The sequence below is a fragment of the Coffea arabica genome, chromosome 1c (assembly GCF_036785885.1).
Source record: "Coffea arabica cultivar ET-39 chromosome 1c, Coffea Arabica ET-39 HiFi, whole genome shotgun sequence".
In the NCBI taxonomy this organism is placed as follows: Eukaryota; Viridiplantae; Streptophyta; class Magnoliopsida; order Gentianales; family Rubiaceae; genus Coffea; species Coffea arabica.
Window position 1 is genome coordinate 3711137 of NC_092310.1, and position 24014 is coordinate 3735150.

The window sequence follows — 24014 nt, forward strand, 5'->3', positions numbered from 1 at the left end:
GACCGGGGGTCGATAGGGGTCGAATCGGATGACGTCATAAATAAAAATTATTTTAAAATTAAAATGTTATATATATAATATCTAATAATATATTGATATTAATAAAGGCATATTCATATATATTTGATGTTTCAAATATATTTAACAAGAAAATACAAAGAAATTAGAACAATCAAGTAGCAATTTATATTATTTAATAAATATTAACAAGTTTAGAATTAAAATTATGAATTTAATTGAAAAATAACATCAAATTTTAGGACAATATTTATAAAGTATCAAATATTTGAGGTATATCAATAAGTTTTAACAATTTAGGGGGTCAAAACATAATATTAAAAAGTTTGAATTTTTTTTTTAAAAAAATACTGTTGAACCGGAAAAACCGGTTTTTTCCCGGTCAAACCCGGTCAAACCCGGTTTTTGACCGGCTTTGACCGGGTTTTAAATTTCCGGTTTTCTAATGTGACTCGGACCGGCTACCTGGCCGGTTCCCGGTTCAACCGGTTCGACCGGCCGGTCCGGTCCGAGTTTGAAAACAGAGCGGGAGATAGCATTATCGACATTTGAGAATTGAGGGAAGACTTGACCTTCGATTATTCTCCATCGACGTACACGACAAAAATAAATTAATGAATAATCATTTCTTTAATTTTAGAATTTGTACGTTTGTAGCTATCACTTGACAATTAACAATGAATTTGTTTGGATAAAAATTTATTTGAATAATTTATTTAAAATAATTATTGATATTTTTTGTGATGTAATGTATGTGGGATAAAAAATAAAATAAAAAATAAAAAATAAAAAATTATTAAAATTTATGAAATAAATTTTTTTATTTGAAATTATATCAATCCTTTCCCTTAACAATATGTTGACAATGCCACGATTTGGATTCTCTGTGTATAGGTGGACTCGATCTTCATCTATTGATATAAAGCTCCTCATTCTTCAGCTCTACCATCAAGAACCCACAAAACACTTGATCCTCATTAACAATGGCCATGGCCTTCTCTTCAAAGCTACAGCTTCTGTTCTTGATCTCCATTTCCCTGATCCCCATCTCCCTTTGCAGTACTCCCAACAGTCCACTGAGCTCCTTCAAAACGTCAACCCCGGATGTCCATGACCTCCTCCCAAACTACAGCCTCCCAAAGGGTCTCATCCCAGGAAATGTCAAGTCCTATTCTCTTAACTCAGACAGCACTTTCACCATCAAACTCACTCACGAGTGTTATGTTAAGTTCACTGACTTGGTTTACTATAACACTGTTTTGACTGGAAAGTTGGGTGATGGGAAGGTTTCTGATGTTAGTGGAATTCAGGTGAAGAAGTTGTTCGCATGGCTGCCTATTACTGGTATTCAAGTTGATGGAAGCTCGATTGAATTTCAAGTTGGGTTTTTGTCTGAGAAGCTTCCTGCTTCTTTGTTCCAAGAGATTCCAACTTGTCGGAATAAAGAGTTCCAGCAATCTCTGCTTGCATCAAATTGAGGTAAAGTTTGCATCTTTATTGTTTTTTATGTTTTCTTTGTCCTTTTTATTTTATTTTTTTGGTCTTGTAATTAGCATAAAAGGATAAAAGTAAAAATTATGTGTATCTGATGGGGTTCTGGGAATCTGGAGTGGTTTTGCCCTTTCCCTTGGAGTACATGTAAAGAGTTTAAATTCACGTACTTCTGTTGGACCATCTGTATATCTGCATGAAGTAGGTAAATTCGATCTAATAGTAAGGAAATATTTTGTCTTTTGTGGTTTAGAAACTAGCAGGTCTTCTGAAATCTATGATGGGCAGATAATCAAAAAGTACTGTTCTAGATTTGGATGTTATCAATTGAGGATAAAATGACTTGTTAACTAGTGGAAATGCAGTGAGGATTGGGGAGATTTTCCTCGAAGTTGGAAACTTTGAGGAAAAATTGACCTTTGGATTGGGGATAGAAAAAACAGCTGGAACTGCATTAATGTTGCTGACTCCATTTGGAAAAATTGACCTTTTTTCCTCAAAGTGGAAGGTTTCCAACTTGGAGGAAAAATTGACCTTTGGATTGGGGATAGAAAAAACAGCTGGAACTGCATTAATGTTGCTGACTCCATTGGAAAAATTGACCTTTTTTCCTGGAAGTGGAAGGTTAAGATAAGCTGCAAGAGTTTTTTGTGTTTTGATGTGTTGACAGAGTGTTCAATTGTTCTCTGGTTTTCATTTCGTTTTCTGCAATGAATTCGATCAACTTGAACTGACAAAAATTGAAATTTCAGAGAAACTGGATTTGGTCATTAGGTAAATTACACACTACAGGATACTGCCACTTCAAAGAATGTAAATGTATGGAATGAAAAGTGGGTCCATGTAAATGCCAAGACTTAGCAAACAGTAACAGCTCCTATCTGACTGCTGGGGTGGGGCTCGGCCTCCGAATCGTACGGGGGATGAATTTCTGCCTCATACAGCTTAGGCCGAAGACTGCAGGAAGTTTACGAGAGACGAAAATACTTAGCAGCTGATGGTTTTTTTTGGGGGGGGGGGGGGGGGGGCATAAGCTTTCTTCTTCATATTATCCCCTCCAAGAAAAACAACCCTTCAGCTCTAGCACTTTTCATTCTTTCTATTCCATTAGGGAATTGGTGGCTAAACTAATTGAATAAGCGAAGTGATTGTTGTCTGACCAATTGGCTCGGACACCAGCTGCCCATGCCTGCCCAATTTGTCTTGCCCTAAATGCAATGTCTCTCTTAGTTACGCTGCACCTGGATCTAAGTCCCTGCATAAGCTTTTCACCTTCTGCAACCCAAGAATTTGGCTTTGCCAACATAATAATAGGGTCATCGGCCTTTCCAAGCCAAATCCACATCTCTCGCCTCTAAAAAAAATCCAATCAATCCTATCATAAGCTTTTGAAATTTTTTCGTCTATACACATCACATAAGTTTGATATATTTCTTAGCATCCCTTAACAGATACTTCAGACTCTACTTTCCTTGATATGTTTTTGCCTACAATCAAGAATTTTATATTTTAGGCATCAGCAGTAATTGGTTTTAGTAATACCATTAGGGATATTATTGTGGACTACAGACAGTTAGCATGTTGTTAGGTTCAAAAAAAGACTGAATATGTTTGCTTCCCAAGCTTCACTCTTTAGCTCTCCGTATCTGTATCTGCCTAAATTCTGAATTCAGTTTGTTGAAAGAATTGCTCTTCTTAATGAAAATCTTGTTGACAACCTTGGAGTAATCATCTCTTTGTGTGTGAGTAGTGGCTTCTAAGCATTTGAATACTGAACTTGACTGAAGTACTGGGTACTTAACTCTATTCTGTAGAAAACAGAATTGAAACACATTATTTGTGAAGGATAGTTTTACCCTTCTGTATTAGCAGTAGTGGAATTTCTTTCAGTGGTTGGATTCTTGATGATTTTTTGTATGCCTTCTAGTAAAGATGAAAATTCATTGGCAAAGCATAAACCCTAGGTAGGTCTTCACCTGGATTCGCAAGTGCAAACTATAATATTTCTGATACAGAGTGATTTAGCTTTTGAAGTTTAAACATTTGTCTGCTGACAACCTTTTTGGATGTAGTTAAGGTTGCTTCTTGTATTGGCCAAATTTTGTCAAGGTTTCTCAAGAAAATGAGCTAGAATTTCTTCTTTTGTTTTATTTGTGTTATCTTCTGGTCTTCACTCTAGAGGTGCTTTTGTGGTCAATGACATGGTGGATCAGATAGAACCTTTAGAGATGTTGACTAATAAGTTGCACATGCATATACAACTATTTGGCTGTACCATAGTCGTCATGTAACTAAAAGTTTGGTTGTGGGAAATTATCATGCACATATGGTTGTCTTTATATACAGGCTTGTGGGGTACGTTATGACATCACATCTGCTTCATGCATTGCAAAAAAACTGATGGAAGTAACTTGAAGGTCAGAAGTTGGAGGACATTTAGTCTCCTATTTTGAACTTAATTGCACCTATCAAAGTGTTGAAGATTTCACAAATAATTGTCCTCTTTGGGTGAGTGTTATGTTTGCCAAATTCTTGGCTGATTAATTTTTACAATACCTTTCAGTATATACCTTTTGCAAAAGCAAGAAGCAGCATATTTGAGTCTTAAGAAAAAGCATTTGCAAAGTGTCAAATGTTAACTGGAAGAAAAAGAAAGTTTTCCTGGCTTCATATCCATTCTTTGAGATTGGCATTAACTGGAATATGTGGCAGAGATGCAGTTGATCAACGCTAAGAACAGGAACAGAGAGACATTAAAACACACTCAGAGACGGGGTGTTTAGAAAATCAAACATCTTGGATCTATTTAATACTGCATTTTTTGTAACGTTGGTGGGTTGGTAATTCAGACGCGTGCACATACATGCATAGACATTTACGTGAACATTTCTTTGTATTTATAGTATAAAATACACGTCTAGTTGGACAAGTATGAGCACCAGTACTTAGACAGAGGTTTACAGAGTTTGTGTAGTAGTAGAGGAGAGGTGATGATTAAGCAGGCCAGTCTGGTGCTGTTCTCAACAGCTGGTAAGCTGCTGAAACCAGAAGGCACTATACAAGCTTAAGAATGGCCTGATGCTTTGACCAATATTACTAGTCCAACAGCAGATTGCAGAGTGATTTTCCAATACCTGCATAGCTTTCCTAAAGGCTACATTCTATGCTTATAACTGTGTAATTGGGATGAGATGCTTTTAGGTATGGAATATAAATAGCATTGTATTAACATCAAAATTGGTATGTTAAATATATCTCTCTTGATGAAGAAAAGACATAACAAAAGTTGATAGAAAGCAACTTATTTATCACACGATCAATTTTCAAGAAACTAGCGCTCAAATTTTAATTTAAAAAATAGTCACATATAAAGCAAAAGTAAATTTTCTTTCCAGAGTTGAAAATGAAAAACACATAAAAACATGTTAACAATTACCTTCTCTAATATATGATTTATTGCTTCCTGGCATCTATACTTGTCATCATATAAGAAACTGTTGTAATTGACATACTTTTGCTCTCCAGAGTGTGTGTATGTGTGTGTGTTTGACATTTGGCATAATTTTCTTGTTGACATCCAATGATATGGTGCTTTCACTTCCCTTTTATCTGTTCTTTTGTCATCCTTTGGGTTTTGAAAGTATTTAAAAAATTTAGTTCTCCGCTCAGTGTAATTAATTTGATTTTCTTTCTTTTTCTATCTTCATAGCTGCCAACTGAATGGATAATAGCCAGTTGCTTATAAAATGATGATGGTTGAAGACACTGTACCCTGAGCTAGCAGCAGCTGGAGGTATCCTCTAGGGCATATTTTCGTTTTTCAGTCTTGAGACATCAGGATTTAGCTGGAAGCTGTACTCCTACGTATATTAGAGCTCGTTTCCTAGCTGATGTTCTTGGTGTACTCTTTTGGAATAAAGTTTCAGTTCATCCAAAAAACTCCCTCTCTCTGTATGCAGGATCATTCATAGCGTTTAGTTCCTATATCCTGCTAAAACTCGTTATCAAATGTTAAATAATGCGTTGGCTTTGGTAAGCTGACAATCGCTAACTTGTTGATGGAGAGAAAGAAAAGTGTACTGTATGACTTACAGAGATATGGTTGCTTGGTAATAACATGTTTCTCGCAATAGCCTCAAAGCTTTTGATGTGTGTTTCTGAATTCCTAGACAGGCTGAACTTTGCTAACTTCTCTAGTTCTTTTGTTTTCAATTCCAGTCTTCATCTAAAATAAAAAATAAAAAATCCAGTTTTAGAGGTAGCTTTGTGACTTGTTGCAATATTATGCAGGAAAAAGTAAAAGAATCATGAATCATCTGAGTGAACCTTGGCATTCAGATATAGACTAACTTCTAACTCCCCTGCAGTAAGCATCGCTAACTATGATTCCTATGTCATTTGGAAAAGTTGGTTGGCTGCGAGAACTCTATAAAATAGGGAAAAGAAAGTAGTTCTATAGAATTTTTTTGGTCAAAAGTCAACTGTATTGCTAATGATTGAATACCAAAAATTAAGAAGTGGAATAGCTGGATTGATTCATAGAAGTTGAACCCTCTACTTCAACCTTCCTAATAATGCTTAAATGGGTGCAAAGTTCATCATTGCTGAAGCACAAATAGTTAACTTGGGAAAAGATTACAAAATATGAAGCTGAATCAAGTAGGGATGTAAGCGAGCCGAGCTACTCGCGAGCTACTCGGTTTGGCTTGAACCGCGAGTAGCTCGCGAGTAGCTTGGTCAATGGCTTGGCTTGAACTCGGTTTGACCGAATCGAGTTCGAGCTGAGTCTCGAGTTACTCAAGCACACATTCGAGTCGAGTTCGAGTCAGAATTTTGCAACTCGTGGCTCGACGAGCTACTCGTCGAGCCATATAATTTAAATAATATATATGTATTATAATTATAATATAATTTATACTGAATTTACAAGTAACGTATCGAGTCAAAAAGCTTGATTACTCGACTTGATAGGCTTGACTAAAGGTCGAGCCTTATCGAGTCAAGTTTCGAGCTTTTAAAGATTTCATCGAGTCAAACTTGAATTTGAGATTTTTCGACTCGATCGAGCTCGAGTCGAGCTCGAGTCAAGTTATATATAGGTCGATTCGAGCTCGAGTATAGCAATACTCGAGCTCGACTCGATTACATACCTAGAATCAAGTACCTATACCACGAGCACTTCATACGTTTCATTTTTATGGACCATTAGTGACTACGCATGGATGTTATTTCATCAATTTGATTGTTTCTAAAAGATAAGGAAAGAAAACTTAGTCAGTAAGAATAGAACGAAGAAACAGAAGAATGCAATTTATCCATTACCATTTGTTTATACTTTAAAAGCATCTTCAGAGGGTGGTGCACTCGTAACTTTTACCTTTTCTGTTCATCCCCTTGTGCAAAAAACACAAGATAGAAAAGTAGAAACTACTCTGCAACCAAAGATCATGGAAATATGCTTTTCGAAAGTTGATATAAAGCATAACTCTTGAGTATTTTATGAAAAACAAACCAAGTATACGCGGTGCCAAACCAAGGAAGTAACTTAAGAAGAAAACCTTTTCCTTCCAAAGTTGAATAAAACACATACACTGATAGGAAACTAATTATCTTGTCTAATCTGTCGATTATTGCTTTCTGGCATCCATGCTCGTCATCTTATAAGAAATTGTTGTAAGTAGGGAAATGGAGTTAGTGCAGGTGGGGTGCCATGTAATTTGACTAGTGTTACTCGCAAAAGAAAGTGATGTACATGAATAAAATATTTAGTATATATTTAATATAATACTATAATATAGTTATATATCACAAATCTAAATGTGCGCAACAACCGCACTGAATTGCACATATCACAAGAGCACCGAGTCCAACTCCCGTAACCAGCACTTTCTGTGTGTGCGTGTGACGCTCTACATAACCACCAGCCACAAAAGCATTAAAGTTTGAGAGGTGGAAGATCAAGGGTTCAAATCTTACCTCTCACAAATTAACACATTAAGTGGCTTTGTTTAAAAAATTCAGACGGATACACTCATCTAGTCTGGTGGTGGCTTAGTCTCGTTTAAGTTATTTTTGGGTCTCTTTGGATTCTCCCCCTCCCTTTAATATAGGATAAAATAGATTATACAATAATTATCGTCTTGAAAAAAAAAAAATTTGCGTGTTGTTGACTTTTAAAAATGTGGTGCCTTACATTTACACTTAAAAAAATGGTGCTTTTACTTCCTTTTTGTCTGTTCTTTTGTTATCCTTTGGGTTTTGACATGTTTATAAGCGTCTAGTTAACTTGGTTTCCTTTAAGTTTATATCATGTATTAGCTGCCAACTGAGTGGATAATATCCAGTTGCTTATAACAGATGATGGTTGGAGACATCATAACCTGATAGAGCAGCAGCTGGAGGTATTCTCTAGGCATATTTTCTTTTTCCAGTCATTAGACTTCAGGATTTAGCTGAAATCAGTAACATCCGGAAAGAATATTAAGAATGTAACTTCGCAAATCTGATAATCCAAAAAACTATCTATCTATTCACAGAGCCATTAATATTGTCACGTTCCCTTCTGTAGTTGCCCATCTTGGTTTTAGTCAATGTTTTAAAAACCGGACCGTTAATCGAACCGGTGAAGTGAAAGGGTCGAGGTTTAACCGGTCGGACCGGTTCAACCTCGGTTCAATGAATTTTTTAAAAAATAATTTATATAAATATATATGTGCACAAAATAAGACATGTAATGGATAATTTAATACTTTATATGATGAAAAGTTTACTATTTTTGAATAACTTGGATTTTTAAAAATAAATTTTTTAAATTATAAGTTAAAACAAATAAATTTCATCTCAATTTCAATTATATCGACCAAAAAAATCTTAAATATAATCCAAAAATATCACAATATTTGAAATTATACAAAATTCACGTCTATGAGAATTTAGACATTGTGAACTTAAATTTTAATTTACATTTTGGAATTTAAATTTACAATTTAAAAAAGGAAATTTGGAGTTCGAAGAAAATCAAGAGAATTGAAAATAGAAATGCATATTTGATAAGAAACAAAAAATTAGATAAAAGTGAGTGGTTGTGGTATTAAATAAATTGGGTTAAAGAAAAATAATTCTTTTTTAACTTTTTTAAATTTAATGGACAAAAACAAAATTAAAATATGGAAGAAAACATCAATAAATTAAAAATAAAGAGGTTTGATTAAAAAATGAGTGGCAAAAGAAAAGATGATAGAGAGAGAGAGAGTGTGTGTGTGTGTGTGTGTGTGTTGAAGATTAAAAAGAAAGAGTCATGAAAGGATGATATTTTGTGAAAAAAATGGAACAAAAGAAATATGAGTATTTGTTTTATATAAATAAGTTATCAAAAAAGACTAATAAAATGTGATAGTGCAACGGTTACTACATTGGTCTTCTATTACAAAGGTCTTGAGTTCGAATCTTGATAACTACATTTTGCAAAAAAAAAAAAAAAAAAGAGGAAAACTCAAAAACCGGAAATAACCGGTTCAAATCCGGTTCAGCGGTTTAGCGGTCCGACCGGTTTTTGACCGGTTTCTTGACAAAGTCAAACCTGGCATTGAACCGGACCGGAGCCATGGCCGGTTCGCGATTCAACCGGTCGAACCGGCCGGTCCGGTCCGGTTTTCAAAACACTGGTTTTAGTAAACTGACAGCCACTAACTAGTTTCAAAGCTGACAATAATACTATAACCATTTTGGTTCTCTGAGATTAACTTGTTTTAGCAATGGCCTCAAAGCTTTTGCTGGATGGTTCAGAATTTCTGATGTTAACCTCTTACCTTTCTAGTTTGTTTGTCTTGAATCCCAGTCTTCAAGAGTAGCTTTGTTTCTTAAAGATAATTAAAGGAAAATGTAGCCAATAAGAATTGCAGAAAGAAACAAAAGCATAGAATCTAGCCATTACCATTTTTTTATCACTTTAAATCCCTCTTTACAGGGTACGCTTATAATTTACTTTTCTTTGTTTTTTTCTCTCTTGCCCAAACAAATTACAATGGTAGAAAAAACAGACAGGGCTGGATTTGAAGAGTATTCATCCTATGTTGAGTATAAGTTCATCCCTCTCCCTTTTTTTTTCGAAATTGAAAACGTCAACTCTTCATTGTTGCTATCTATGTTTTCAAAAGTTATATATTTATTAAGTAAATCTAGAGATGAAAATATGCAACTTGGTTTGATGTTTGAAGCATAATTACCCACTCACATAGCTGAGCACCATATTTCCTCCAAAATTGTTGCTAGTCTTCAATGGCCAGTGTGCAATGTCATTGAGGTTATTAAATTGTCTTGAATGATTGCTACTTGCAGTTGAGGTCGCTCATATCCAAGTCAAAAGGGTGTGTTTTCCTAAGCTCATTGAATCAAAGGCACATGCACCAGCATGCATATTCACATTAAATGGAGGTGTTCAGCTTTTTGTGTGTATTAAAAATGAGTGAATAATTACGTAAAAAAAAAAGGAAATAGATAAATCAAACGTGAAATGGATAAAGTAAAAGGAGCGTAGATAGAGCCGGTTGGTTGTCAGATAAATCATTTCCAAATAATATAATATATATTGAATATTTTGTAACTTTATGTAAATTTTTATATGTTTTTACGATAGAGGCATAATATTTTATTATTATTTATTTAAATTTTATATATAATAATTATATTTATTTTATTAAATTTTATAAGTAATTCACGTGGAATATTCATGAAGTAAACTACTGCTACTGTTGAATTGTCAGTTGCTTGTGCACGGGCAATTACTGCAACTATGACTGGAGCAAGGCGCATTAAAGTTCGCCATTGCAGTGTTTATTTAAGGTGCAACGGGGTGGTCAAATCCTTTGATCGGGATTTGATGTCTATCCAGATCATTAATCAAACCATCAGATTGGATGTGATCAGACTTTGAAAATCCAAAAACGTATGGAGACGAAGACTCAGTTGATCTCTTTCCCTCATCCGTTCCTAGAGAATCCTTGATTACCCACCCATCTGACCTTTTAAATTCATTAGAGCTTGGACCAAATAAACAAATTGTATGTTTCATTTTTGTGACGAACGCAAACATATTTTTCTCTTTAGGGATTTAGAGATTGTAGACTTGGATCTCATTGTGAGTTATTTTTCTCCCACTATTTGTAGATCAGACGAATTACTTGGAAAATGTTCTAAATTAAAAGCCCATGGATATCAAATTAAATACAATCTAAATAAAATTATGGGATCTTGATGTCCAATTACACATTGAAAAATAAAATTTTGGGATCTTGATATGTTCAATTATGCATTGAATACAATCCAAAGAAAATTGTGGAATTTAACATGTTCATTCTCCAAATACATATTGATCAAAAAAATCAACTGCTAGGCTTGCCATATAATTGGTCTAGACTGACATAACATTCTCGTTGATTTGTGAGTTCCTTGCAACCATAAAATTTTTTTTTTTTTTTTTTAAAAGTGAGGGGCAGTTAACTGTGGTAATTTCACACTTTGTGCATGGTTCATTAGTTCCCTTAGCTTGCAATACTTGGTGAGTAAAAATCATAGTTATTAAACCCAACCCGGGAAGGAACCCGGCGAAGGAGGTGGGTCAACGGGTTACTGGTTGAATCGGTGGGTGAGTGGTTGAACCGGTGGGTCACTACATATATTTAAATATTATATTTCATAATTATTTATATAAGATATATGATATAAATTGTAATAAATAATACCATAACAAAAGCTCATTTAATTTAATTTGTTATAAAATAATTAATTCATATAAGAATCAATCAAATATAAAGTTATTTATTAATATACCAAACTTCAAGTGTAAAATTTTATCTATATTTAGTGTAATTATCTAGCTTATTTATGAATTTTAAGTGTAAAAAATTATTAAAAATAATATTTGTCTTTAAATGAATTATTTAATATGTTATTTTTGGAATCCATTTTATAACTTATAGAGTTTGGAGGGTAATAAATTTTTATTAAAAGATTCTAAATAAATTTGTTTTAGAGAAAAAAAGATAGAATTGAAAAAACATTTATATATCATAATAAAGCTACTATATCAACATATTTGGAAGTAGTTTGGTGGTAAGCAGGCGGTAGTGTTGGGACAGAGGTCTGAAGTTCGAGTTCCAACAATAGCAATATAATTTTTCCACAAAACCGGCCAAAACTGGCCGGGTTTCCGGTTTAACCCGGTTCGACCGCCGGGTCATTGACTAAGTCAACGGTCTCTTTGCACAAATGATCTGATTTCAAACCCGGCCCGGTCCAATGACCGGTCCACCGGTTTGACCGGTTCGACCGCCGAGGCGGGCCGGGTTTAAAAACTATGGTAAAAATGCTCACTAATTTGAAAATTCGCCATATTCGATCCGATTCATTCCGAAAATTATTATTTGACCAGGTCAAAAGAGGGTCGAGGGTCGAGTATCCAATTAGATGCAGAGACGATTAGAATTACATAATTAAAAATCCACTAGTACCTGACCCACTCCGAATATTTTTTTTTATTTTTTTTACACATACTACAAAATAATATTTTTAGAGCTAAATAAGTAATTTTATTGAACAAAAGGCATTATAAATATGGGAAAATATAGTTTGTTTACAGGATTTATTTGTAGAGGTCATGATTTTATGTTTTTAGAAAAGAGTTAAATTAATGTGGAATATATTTAATAAAAGGTACTATTTAATTCAAATTTTCATTGATTTTGAATTTTTTGAATTTTTTTCTTTTTTATTGTATACTCTTTGCAAGTGTGTTTCATGGTGGGAGATTTTTTTTAGAAAAATCTTTATTGAATTTTAGATGAATATGTAATATGCAAAATTAAATTATTATAAATTATTTTTTAAAAAATTAAATGATAAATGGGGCAGGAAGAGTATCCGTTGACTCGACATTATCTCAGCGGGTATCCAGTTATCGGTATGAGTAAAAATCAAAAAATGGTATCCACTCCACGCCTACCCCTAACTATTCGACAATTCGCACCCTTTTTCCTCTGTAAACAGCAATTATAGAGCCTATGCAGCATCTGAAACAGAGAAGTAGGCAAGATCTTCAGGACAAGGACATAGCATTATTGAGATTTGAGAGAAGATCGAACACAGGGTAAGAATGATTTTCAGATCAATCATCTCTCTGAGTGATATAACATTTTTTGAACGTTTTATAACGTTAAATAAATTATTTGTACATCTTTACGATAAATATGTGATATTTTATTACTGATCATTTGAGTCTCATATATAATAATTGCATCTATATTATAAAATTTTATAAGTAATCCACGTAGAGCTGCTCCTATATCAACAAATATTACACCGTTGCAGACAATTGTCACCGACAACCGTCCATTTTCTTAGTCCAGACCTCTTAATATTCAATATCAATCCTTTTCTCGATTGTCTCAAAATTTCGTCTAGTGTTTAATAATGGTATCCAAACAAACAAATGCTCCGTTTGGATTAACTATTTTTTGGGGTGTTTTTCAAAAAATTTATTGTTCATTTTTTGGAAAACAGTAAATGTTGTTTGGATTGCTGTCATTCACAAACAGATTGTTTTTGAAAAACAAACGTGTTTGGATTCACTGTTTTTGAAAAACAGTAGTTAAATTTTTTAACAATAAATATCCTTCCTAAAATACTTAATGACGTTTGTAGTGGTACAATTAAAAGCAATAGGCAAGATACATAGGTTTCATAAGACTACATGCCAGATATAATATGTCCGTGGAAACATTATTATTACAAAAGCATTGACAATCCGCTTTATAGTTAGAAAGCCCTACGAGAGAGAGATCATCATGTTCTACTGATATTGGTGATAGTACATGTGATCGGCTATTACTCTCCTGTCTTCATTCTAACTAGCAATTCCTTGTGCCGACATATCCAGTGGTTGTGGTCCGGTCATTTGGTTGCCCTGGTCTAAATTATCTGCCAATGTTGCATCAGCTTCTTTTTCAACAAAATATGCATCATTGGGAACATGATCACGCATAAAGTTGTGCAAGGCACAACAAGCAAGGACAATGTTATTTTGCGTTGCCATCAAATAGTTCTGCATGGATCCCTTAAGTATCGGAAATCACTTTTTCAAGACACCAAACGTTCGTTCTATAATTTCCCTTAACATTGCATGGCGTCTGTTGAAAAGTACTTTTATTGCCCGCTCTTGTGGGGTTCCCCGTGCACCCCTAAAGGGAGCCATAAATCCTAGCAGATTTGTGTATGCCGCGTCCACCGCATAATACTTGCCTGGATATCATGTACAGATAATTAAGTTCATTATGGCAACTCAAATTTAAACAATAAGAAAACTCAATTAGGCAAGGCATTTTTTGATTTAATTTTCACGCACCTGCTGGTGGCATTGGAAAGGCACGATTATGATCAAGTAAAACATCTCGTAAGATCCTAGAATCATGGGCGCTACCCTCCCACCCTACCCTGACATAAGTGAATCTCATATTATGGTCACATACAGTTAGAATGTTTTGTGATAAGCCGCCATGCCTGTTTCGATAACGATCCCTGTTTCTACACCAAGTTGAAATGTGTGTTCCATCAATAGCTCAAACGCAATTCTAATCACATGGGCCAGTGTTACATACTTAACAGGTTTTCATAATGACTAAATAAACATTAAATTCCTAACCTTAAACTATGGCCGGAACAGCGCACTGCTTTGTATTTTTGGATGAATTGTGTGATAATCTATCTGCCTGACCAAGTCGCGTCCCAATCGAATGAGAGATCGAAGGCAGCGTTGTAGATGGCGGTCCACTGTCTCGGAAGAATATTAGAATCTCTCAGCTAGCACCCTATGTCGCTTAGTATGACTCAAGTACAGAAGGCAAATGGCGACAGACTTATGAATTCCCACCCGTTGTGTAGGGTGCGACTTCCAATAACCCTGCTCAAGCAACAAGTCACATAATTGCAGGAAAAAGGGAGCTTCCATGTGAAGGTTGTCGAATATTCTGTCTTGATGACCGTTTATTAGCTCTAGAACCTATTGAGCATCCGATTGTGTACCATCTCGGATTCATCACCGCTGTAAAGAGTTTAGGTATGGGTCGAATAAGACCAATCCAAGAAGAACAAACATGGTGAAGGTCAAAAGAAGCTCCTCCTCATCCGATTCATCAGAAGTTTCCCCACCATGGGCATAATGATCACTTTCCATCAAGTGTTATTGGTGCAGCTTCATAAAAGATGAATCTGCAAGGTTTATGGCAGCAGTAATGATCAAAATCAAGATCAATAGGCTCCTAATTAATCATAAATGACTTAAAAAATGCTATATACCTGCAATAGTTAATAATTGAAATTATATGTTCTCACAAAGACAAGTCATTAATTGTCTTTTCAAGATACAATTACGAACAAGCCTGTCTTAACAAAATAGTATCATAAAAGTGAAATGGAGTTAGAATGATGCTTTAATGTATTGGCCTACAATATCCTAAAATACTAGAGCAACTGCTAATTTGGCCACAAACATTATGAATAAAACTTGACAACTCATTGTTAACTTGTCCGAATTATAAGAATTAACGAATACTCAACAAAGTCATGGCCACAAAGCATCCTGAATTTGAATAAACAAATGACAAGCATAGTAAAAAAAGCACTCATAGTTCCGGTAGTAAATACTACAACTAACGGTCTCAAGTATAAACAAACAAAGGCAACAACTCAAGCTTCAAAGAAGTGCTCCGAATGCACAAACGACTATAACAGGAGTAGGGGAGGGGGCTCCTGAGTGCCATGGTCAGGCGGGAGACAGCCTTTTAACTTCATAAAGGTGATGCGGTCGGTGTCTGATCCAGCTAAATTTCAAATAGCCAGCTCTTGAGGGTCATTCAATGTTTCAGCAGCAGCCATTTTGGTTACGTAGGCCACGTTCTCTAATCCCCAAAGTTGTTCCATGGAAACATCATAATCCGATTTCTTCGATCTATCTCGGCCAGAACGATGCTTGGTCGGAGAGCTGACTGACACACTCATGCTACTGCACTTTTTTCGACTAACCAGCGACTCAATGGTGTCAAGAGCCCTGAGGTATCTATTAGTTACTGAACCAGAGGCAATGGACATAGGACTACCGCTGGAGCAATCACCTGACTTTCGCTTTCCTTTACTCTTCTTCCCTTTCTCATCTTTCGCCCCTGCTACCTCAACATCAGTATCCTCGTCCGCATAGTCCGACCTTTTCTTTTCCTGTGCACATCGTGCAGTAGTCTCCATGTCTTGCTCCTCGGCTGAAGTACGGGGGTCGTTCTCGAAGCCAGAGCTGAAGTCTCCCGTTGCGTCTTGATTGACAAATACCTCCTCAAGTAAATGATAGACTGAGTAGTCATTTTGAAATTTTACAAATTTTGGGTTCACCTGGTACAAATATGACAGCCCAAAAGGGAGTTAACGAAACCAGCACATATAAGGAGTAAAAACACAGCCATGGCAGATATAAAAACTCAATTATTGAATAGTTATACCTGCTCCATCTAGGCTCACTTGTTATCTCCCATAAGGAAGGTAAACTTCTGGCTATCCCAACCCAATCCCGTTCCCTGCCTCTTGAAGGCAATGTACAGTTTGGTTAGCTCTCGCAATGCATAGTATTTCGCTCTTATACTATCAAAAGTGAAAGAGGTGCCGTATTGGCCGTTCAACCACCGTTATATTTCAGAAACCACAAAACTAGAAATGTTATTGTCCCTAATTTCACTAGCTTTATGCATGTTCAGAAGGTGGTGGGCAAAAGTAATTTCGTGCTGCTTAGAGAAATGCAAACGCTGCGAATCTCCGCGCCTTTGTTTTCTCATCTTTAATTAACTCATAAACAAATCTAGAAACAAACAAAGAAATAAAGTAACAGGCATGATTATTCAAGATATAGAGAGGACATAATAATAACCAAATTGGACGAGGAGCAAGAATTACATTGTAGTAGTTAGAAATGCACTGCCTTAAATCGTTTTCCCCCCAAGCTGAGTTGGATGAACGAGTACTCTGGATGCAATTCTGCTTCAATGCTGGGTTGACATAGGAAAAAAATTAAAGTCTATTCGCAAGGCAGTGAACAAAGGGAAAACAAGTAAATATACCTTTGGCAGCACGGCGGGTAATAGGGGGCATGTAGCCTTAGACAGCGGCAACCATACAAGTCAGACTACCCTATTTTTTAGCACCGAACAGCAGTATGAATTTAGACAGCAGACATCAAGTGTTTTCGAGGTTTCGGGAAAAAATTACAAGCCTTAAATAGCATCAGGCAGTTCATTGCAGAAAAAACACAGTAGTAGCAAGAATAATATGGCAACATGAGTTTAGTTTTATATTAAACAAGGCAAGACACAGAGAGGATAGTGCACAATATGGAAAAGCACCAGGGAAAAACTGCTCTACACTAATTTTCATTTAGGTCAGCAATATAACAGGTAAAAACTTATTTCACCATAGACTGCTTTTTCTCGTATCAAATTTCACATAGGTGGCTTCACAGTAAGCACACTTGAAAGTGGACGGTGTTCAGGAAGTTAGTGTGCTAAGGAGAGGAGGATATGCATTAACAACTTCCTCTGGCCTTCCCAACTATATAAAAAACTTCCACTTTAATATTCTCAAAAGCTTCACTCTAAGTCATGGCAGCAACCTAGGCTACACTTGCAACTTTTCTCAGATAGAATTTAAGCTTTCCTAAAGTTGCCAACATGGTTTAGATGTGCACATATAATTTCACCAACAGCATCCTCGAAGAGGAAAATGGTAGACAAGCATTTAACTACTTCAAGTTAGACTACAAATCATTCTCCAAAAACCAAAAATTAACATACTAAAGTAAGAACTATTCATCCAAAACCTATTTTTCACATCTTTTCAACAGGTTTTCAAAACTGTCCAAATGCTCATAACTAAAATAAAACAATGAAGCAAGCAGCTCTTATATTTCTGGTGGCATTTGAAATCACTGGAATAACCAAAACCTCAAATTCACAATAGCATCTTACAAGCAACTTCACTGTCTTTTCAAGAGCCGAGGTCATGAATATATGGCTTCAATGCACAGCAACAGATTAATGCTTTCTACTAAACGCTATCCAATAATTAACATATCAAACTGTCCCACACTTCCATGAAATCTTTTCCTATATCTTCTTACCAAACAATTATTAAGTATATAATTATTTCAGCACTTAAAATAATTGTTTCCTTTTTACTTACATAACAAAAATAATGTGCCCATCTTATTTCCATAGTATAAATAAACACTTAAATGGTTACAATTAGTTTTTTCCCTTTTATCCAACCAAGTAAATCCAAGAAATCATCAGAGAAAAATAGTTCTGACATGCAGCCATAAAAACAATACAAAATATAAAGCCACCAATTTTCTATCAAAGCATTCTAAAATCCTCCGGAAACAGCAAAAATCTCCTCAAATGAAGTCCAACCCAAATGAAATCAAACCTTATCTAGAAACCAGATCCCAAGTGTATCACATATATTTGCCACTTGCCACATCAATTTGACATTTTTAACCAAAAAGACCACAAAACACAAAAAACCCACTCATTATTCTAGACAATAATCAGCTAAGAAGCATTTGAAAGCAAGGAAAAAAAATATCAAATTTCGATGCAGAGCGAAGAGGGACTCAGAGTTCCTTAATGCCAGACGAACTCTCACAACAAGTCTTTGCGCCGAATGTCTGAAAACGTGTGAGGAATGGCGGAAAAGCAAACTCAGTCGGAGAGCTTTCTTTAGAGCAATATTTCTAGAAGTAGAGATTTAGTTCAAGTTTGGATTGTAGTGGCGTTCACACTCAATTGCGAATGAGAAAGTGTTTTAGGGTTGAGTAGTCAAAGAATAGCTGAATACAACACAATTGGGGCTTTTCACAAAAACGACGTAGGTTTGTGTTAGTTTCACTATACACTTAATTGTTATTGGGTCATAACATTTGTGTCATTGAAAGACAAAAACAGTTTTTTGGAAATAATTACAAATCCAAACAGAGCCCCAAATATTTCAAATAAACTCGAGGCAAAACAATTTCTACACTTTTCCTTGGAAACAACAATTACAAAGCCTACCCAGCATCCCTGATAGAGAAACAGGCAGGATCTCAAGGACAGAACATTAATTGAGATTTGATGGAAGGCCTATCCTTCAATTATTCAACATGAATCCTTCTCGATGATCTCAAAATTTTCATCCGGTAATACTAGTATGTACTATAGAACTCCTCATTCTCCAACTCTACCTTCAAGAAACGGCAAACAATTGATCCTCGTCAAGAATGGCCATGGCCTATTCTTCAAAGCTACAACTTCTACTCTTGATCTCCGTTTACTTGATTCCCATATCCCTTTCCCGTAATCCTATCCATCCATTGAGCACCCTCAAAATCGCAACCCCAGATGTCCATGACCTCCTCATAAGCTACAACCTCCTAAAGGGTCTCATACCAAAAGATGTCAAGTCCTATTCTCTTAATTCAGATGACAACACTTTCACCGTTGAACTCACTCACAGGTGTTATGTTCATTTGTCTGACTTGTTTTACCATGACACTATTTTGACTGGCAAATTGAGTAGTGGGAATATTTCAGATATCCCTAGAATTCAGGTGAGGAAGTTCTTCATATGGATGCATGTTGCTTGCATTTATGTCAATGAAAGATTGAAATGGCTTGAATTTCAAGTTGGGCTTTTGACCGAGATTCATGCTGTTTCTACGTTCCAAGAGATTCCATCTTGTTGGAATTTTGAGTTATAGCAATCTCTGCTTGCATCAAATTGAGGTAAAGTTTGCATCTTTATGCTTTTTCTTTCTTTTTTGTTTTTAGATTTTGTTATCTATGCGTTCTTTTGTCCTTTTTTGTCATGTAACAACCATAAAGGAACAACATTATTGTGTCTTTGCAACAAGCATAAAGGTACAAAATTGTGTCTATGTGAATATTCCTTTTCCTAGATAAGATGTTAAGAGTTTAAATTCTAAGTACTTCTGTTGAGACTTCTGTATCTCTAAATGAAATAGGTAAATTCTGTCCAATTTTATGAAAAATGTATGTCTTTTGTGGCCTATAAATTAGCAGTAACTTCTCTAAAACAAAAGCAAACATTTTCTGCCCGATGCTGAAAAAAAACACATACTAGTAGAAAACTGATTGTCTTCTCTAATGTACATCATTTATTGCATTCTGGCTTCAGATATGGTGCTTTCTGGGTTTGATGTGTTCACCTAGTTTTGTTCTCTATCTAATTAAGTTGATTTGATTTCCGTTTCTATCATATTTTAGCTTCCAACTGCATTGAAATTCAGCTGCTCATAACTAAAGATGGCTCGAGACACCTTAACCTATGAGAGCAGTAGCTGGAGGTATTCTCCAGGGATGGTTTCTTTTCGTGGTTATAAGACTTCAAGATTTCCAGGACTTCTCTAGCTGGAAACTACCAGATGAAATATTAAGCATGTAATCCTACATAAATAAGAGACCATTTTCTAGTTCAACTTCCTGGTGTATTGTTCTTCAGCAATGTTTTAAAACTCGAACCGTTAATTGAACTGATGAGGTATTTGGATCAAAGTTCAATTGGTCGGACTGATTCGATTTTGGTTCAATGAAATTTTTTAAAAAATAATTTATATAAATATATATGCACAAAATAAGACATACAATGGATTAATTTAAAAGTTTATATAATGAAAAGTTTAGTATTTTCAAAGAACTTGGATTTTCAAAATAAAAATTTTAAATTATAAGTTGAAATAAATAAATTTCATCTCAATTTTAATTTATCTACCAAAAAAATAATCTTAAATTCAATCCAAAAATATCAAAATATTTTAAAATTATATAAAATTCACATATATGGGAATTAGATATTGTGAGTTTAAATTTTAATTCATGTTTTTGGGATTTAAAGATTGTAACTTTAAAAAAAAAAAAAAGTTTGGAGTTTGGAGAAATTTAGAAGAATCGAAAATAGAGATGCAAACTTGATAACAAGGAAAAAATGAGATGAAGTGAGTGGTTGTGACATTTAATAATTAGCCTTTAGAGTTAAAGAAAAATAATTATTTTTAATTCTTTTTCAATTTAATGGACAAAAATAAAATTAAAAGATAGAAGAAAACAAAAGATGGAAAAAAAAAAGATAGAAGAAAACATCAATAAATTAAAACTAAAGATGTTGGATTAAAAAGGGAGTGATAAAAGAAAAGAGGAGAGAGAGAGAGAGTTGATTCAAAAAAAAATCATGAGAGGATGAGATTTTGTTCGTAAAGAGAAGGAAACAAAGATGGAAGTTTGTTTTATATAAATATGTTATCAAAAGAGATTAAGTGGATGTGCTGGCGCAATTTTCTAGTTCAACTTCTTGGTGTATTGCTCTTCAGGAAAAAAATAAGTCTCAATCATTCCAGGAAAACTGTATTCACCCAAGGCCGATTCCATTTTCCAAGTTAAACTTTAATTTTTTTTTTAATTTTGGTGTCAAAACTTCAACTTTTCATTGCTACCATCAACTATAAAAAAAGCTATAGCCTATACAATGTATTGAGCAAATGACCAAATGAAGCTATGCAACCTTTGCTCAAGCTCGACGGGTACATTTGTTTGAAGAGTAAAAAATCTAGGGAGCTTTTAAACTATTGCCGTTGTCAACTTTTGGCCACTCATCTTAAATTTGTTTCCGATTGGCCCTTAAACAATTAAAAATGCATACTTTGAGGACTTCCGATGACTTTAAGCACAAATCTGACTGGATTTAAAGGGCATTTTTGTCCATTCATGTTTGAACTCTTGGGACCAGTAACTAAAACCCTAAGAAGAGATTAAAAGATGCAACTCTTCAATTTTTAAGCAAACCAAACTTGAATCTTTGGAAATCCTCTCCAAAAATCAAGTTTTACCCATAACAAAAACCCATTTCTTGTTGAAATTTCATCTAAAATATAAGAATGGCTAGATAATCTTTCAATTATAGCTATTGAAGATTGCATGGGAAAAATTCTACAGTGAAAGCTACGAATCGACTGAGAATTTGATTGGGTAATCAGAAGGAGGAATGCATATTTTAATCCATATCTCATATACGGTAATGTGCCACTTGATTTGTAAGCTTATATCGTTGTGGTTTGTGTGTGTAATTATTGTGTTATTATTGAAAGATTTAAGAGTTGTTAAAGAAATAGATGCTGGTTGATAGGGGTTTAGATATAGTGGAGCTTAGTTAAATTAAATTGATGGAAACAAGGTCTGAGATTTTTGTCCTGTTGGTAGGTTGCATGGCGTCCTACTATATCTATGGTTCATTTTTAGTGTACTGAAAATAGTAAATTAATGAAATTTCTGGTATAGAGTTTGACAAAATATAGTTGGTGTTGCATGGGCAGTTGTTTATTTAGCAATTTTGCTGCTTATTTTTACTACTCTATGAATATAGTGATTTTTTTAAAAATTTGATACATGATTGTGCAGAACATGGGAGTGAATATTTTACTATTAGATTGCACTATAAGGGCAGGTTTAATGGTTCAGATTATAGATTTTATACTAGTGGTGAAGTTGATCATGTAGATTTGTGTGATGGTGATAGAATGTCAGTACTTGAGATCAATGAAATGTTAAAAAAACTGGGGTATGGGAAAGAGGAAGCTGTGTTGTACTATTACCTTGAGCCGACAAGTGTTCTATCTAATGGACTAAGGCAATTGCAAATTGATCAACATGTTAACCGATTCTGTTGTTGGATATAGAAATATAAGGTGATGGAAGTTTATTGTGACCATAAGACCATTGAAAAGGTATTGGAAATGCAACTCAATGAGCCTGTAGAGACATATGCAGCATCGCAAAAATCTGGTGTTTTGATAGAAGAAATAGATGATGAGGGCAAAGTTATAGAGAAGCCTTGTATTAATATGGTATTAACAAAAAAATCTTTGAATGCTGGAACTCAAAACTAGAAAAAGAGTGGTGCAAGTGTAAGTGAAAATTTAACAGAAAAATAGGTCCAGAAAGACATGCTTAAACAAAAGATTCCAACTTCACAGACTGAAATTGAAGGTGGCAAACAAAAGACAACAGCTAAAACAGTGGGAGGGATAAGTACTAGTAGGGGTAGAGACAATGATGATACTGATGACATGAGCAACAACTCAGATGATGAGTAGTTCAATGCTGATGATAATTTCTGGAAAGATAACTTGACGTTTGAGGATGCAGGCAGTATAGATGAAACAGAAAATGGCCACCAATCTATGGGAAGCTAGCAGCAGGAGCCTGAAGTGGAAAATGCGACTGGAACTTCTAACATTCCTACTCAACAATCATAAAAGAAAGATAGAAAAAATGGAGCAAGACAGCCTGCAACTTTTGGTTCAAAAACTATAGATGTTGGAGTTGCATTTGCTGGGGACAAACTAGATGATCAACTAGATAGTGACGAAGAGTCATCCGAAAAAAAAGAAGGACATATCCCCAAATTCATTGACTTTATCCCAGAGAGGGACATGAAGAATCCAAAATTCTTTAAAGGGCAAAGATTTGTTGATAGCAGGGAGTTCAAAGAAGCTCTTAAAAACTATGCAATTGTTAATGGTAAACCTGTGAAGACTTGCAAAAATGAGAGAAAAAGAGTTAGAGCAAACTGTAAAACCCTTGTAGGTGGTTTGTTTTTGCCTCAACAGTAAACTGTCTAGGCACAAACGACTTAATGGTGAAGTCAATCTATGATAAGCATAAAAATTGTGGACATGCTTGAAAGAATAGAACTATTACCTCAAAGTGGTTGGCAAATATATATGAAAAGAGGTACAGATCTAACCCACAACTGCCTGTGAAAGAGCTAATACAAACGGTTGATGAACAATATAGGTCCAAAATCACTAGAGCAGTGGCATATAAAGCAAAAACACTAGCTATTGAGACTGTGAAGGGTTCAGCTGAAACTCAGTACAAACTTCTGGGTAGGTACTCTGAGGAGCTTAAGAAGACTTATCCAGGTACAATGACTGAAATTGATTTCACTCCATTCAGAAAACCTGGTGGTAATCCAACATTCATGTGATTTTATTGCTGTTTGGGGCCACTTAAGCGGGGATTTTTTAGTGGCTGCAAGCCACTAATAGGTCTCGATGGCTGTCACATTAAAAGAACTCATCATGGTCAATCACTAATAGTCATGGGTGTTGACCCTAACAATGGATGGTGGCCCATTGCATGAATTGTTGTTGAAAAAAAAGTTGGAGAGTAATGAAAATGGTTCTTTCAACTCCTTGCTGATGACCTGAATATTGAGAATCAACATCATTACACCTTCATTTCTGATCAACAAACGGTAAGAATATCAATATAGTTTGAGTGCTACCAATTGTTCCAATAGAAATGATATTTTTCATGTATCTCAATTTGAGTGTTGACTCATATTTTTTACCTTTGTAAAAGGAC

At 35.0% G+C, this 24014-nt stretch overlaps 1 protein-coding gene and 1 long non-coding RNA gene across 4 annotated transcripts; one reads left to right on the forward strand and one right to left on the reverse strand.

The window, feature by feature from the left end:
* The first annotated feature begins 912 nt into the window (after window positions 1–912).
* LOC113700785 (uncharacterized) lies at window positions 913–5649 on the forward strand. The gene is made up of 2 exons (XR_003450753.2): window positions 913–1497; window positions 5219–5649. It is a non-coding gene; the product is annotated as an uncharacterized lncRNA (long non-coding RNA).
* Window positions 5650–15124: 9475 nt separating this feature from the next.
* On the reverse strand, window positions 15125–18469 carry LOC113730743 (uncharacterized). Of its 3 annotated transcripts, none has more exons than XM_072047217.1 (4): window positions 16659–18466; window positions 16495–16586; window positions 16047–16121; window positions 15125–15939 (listed from the first exon to the last, which is right to left on the reverse strand). In XM_072047217.1, exons 3-4 carry the CDS (start codon window positions 16053–16055, stop codon window positions 15388–15390), a joined length of 561 nt encoding a protein of 186 aa, XP_071903318.1. In that variant the 5' UTR covers window positions 16056–16121; window positions 16495–16586; window positions 16659–18466; the 3' UTR covers window positions 15125–15387. The 3 variants fall into 3 exon arrangements, with proteins under 3 accessions (XP_071903318.1, XP_027111811.2, XP_071903286.1); XM_027256010.2 differs by having other exon boundaries at window positions 16047–16127; XM_072047185.1 differs by lacking the exon at window positions 16047–16121 and having other exon boundaries at window positions 16659–18469.
* Between the last annotated feature and the right edge of the window lie 5545 nt (window positions 18470–24014).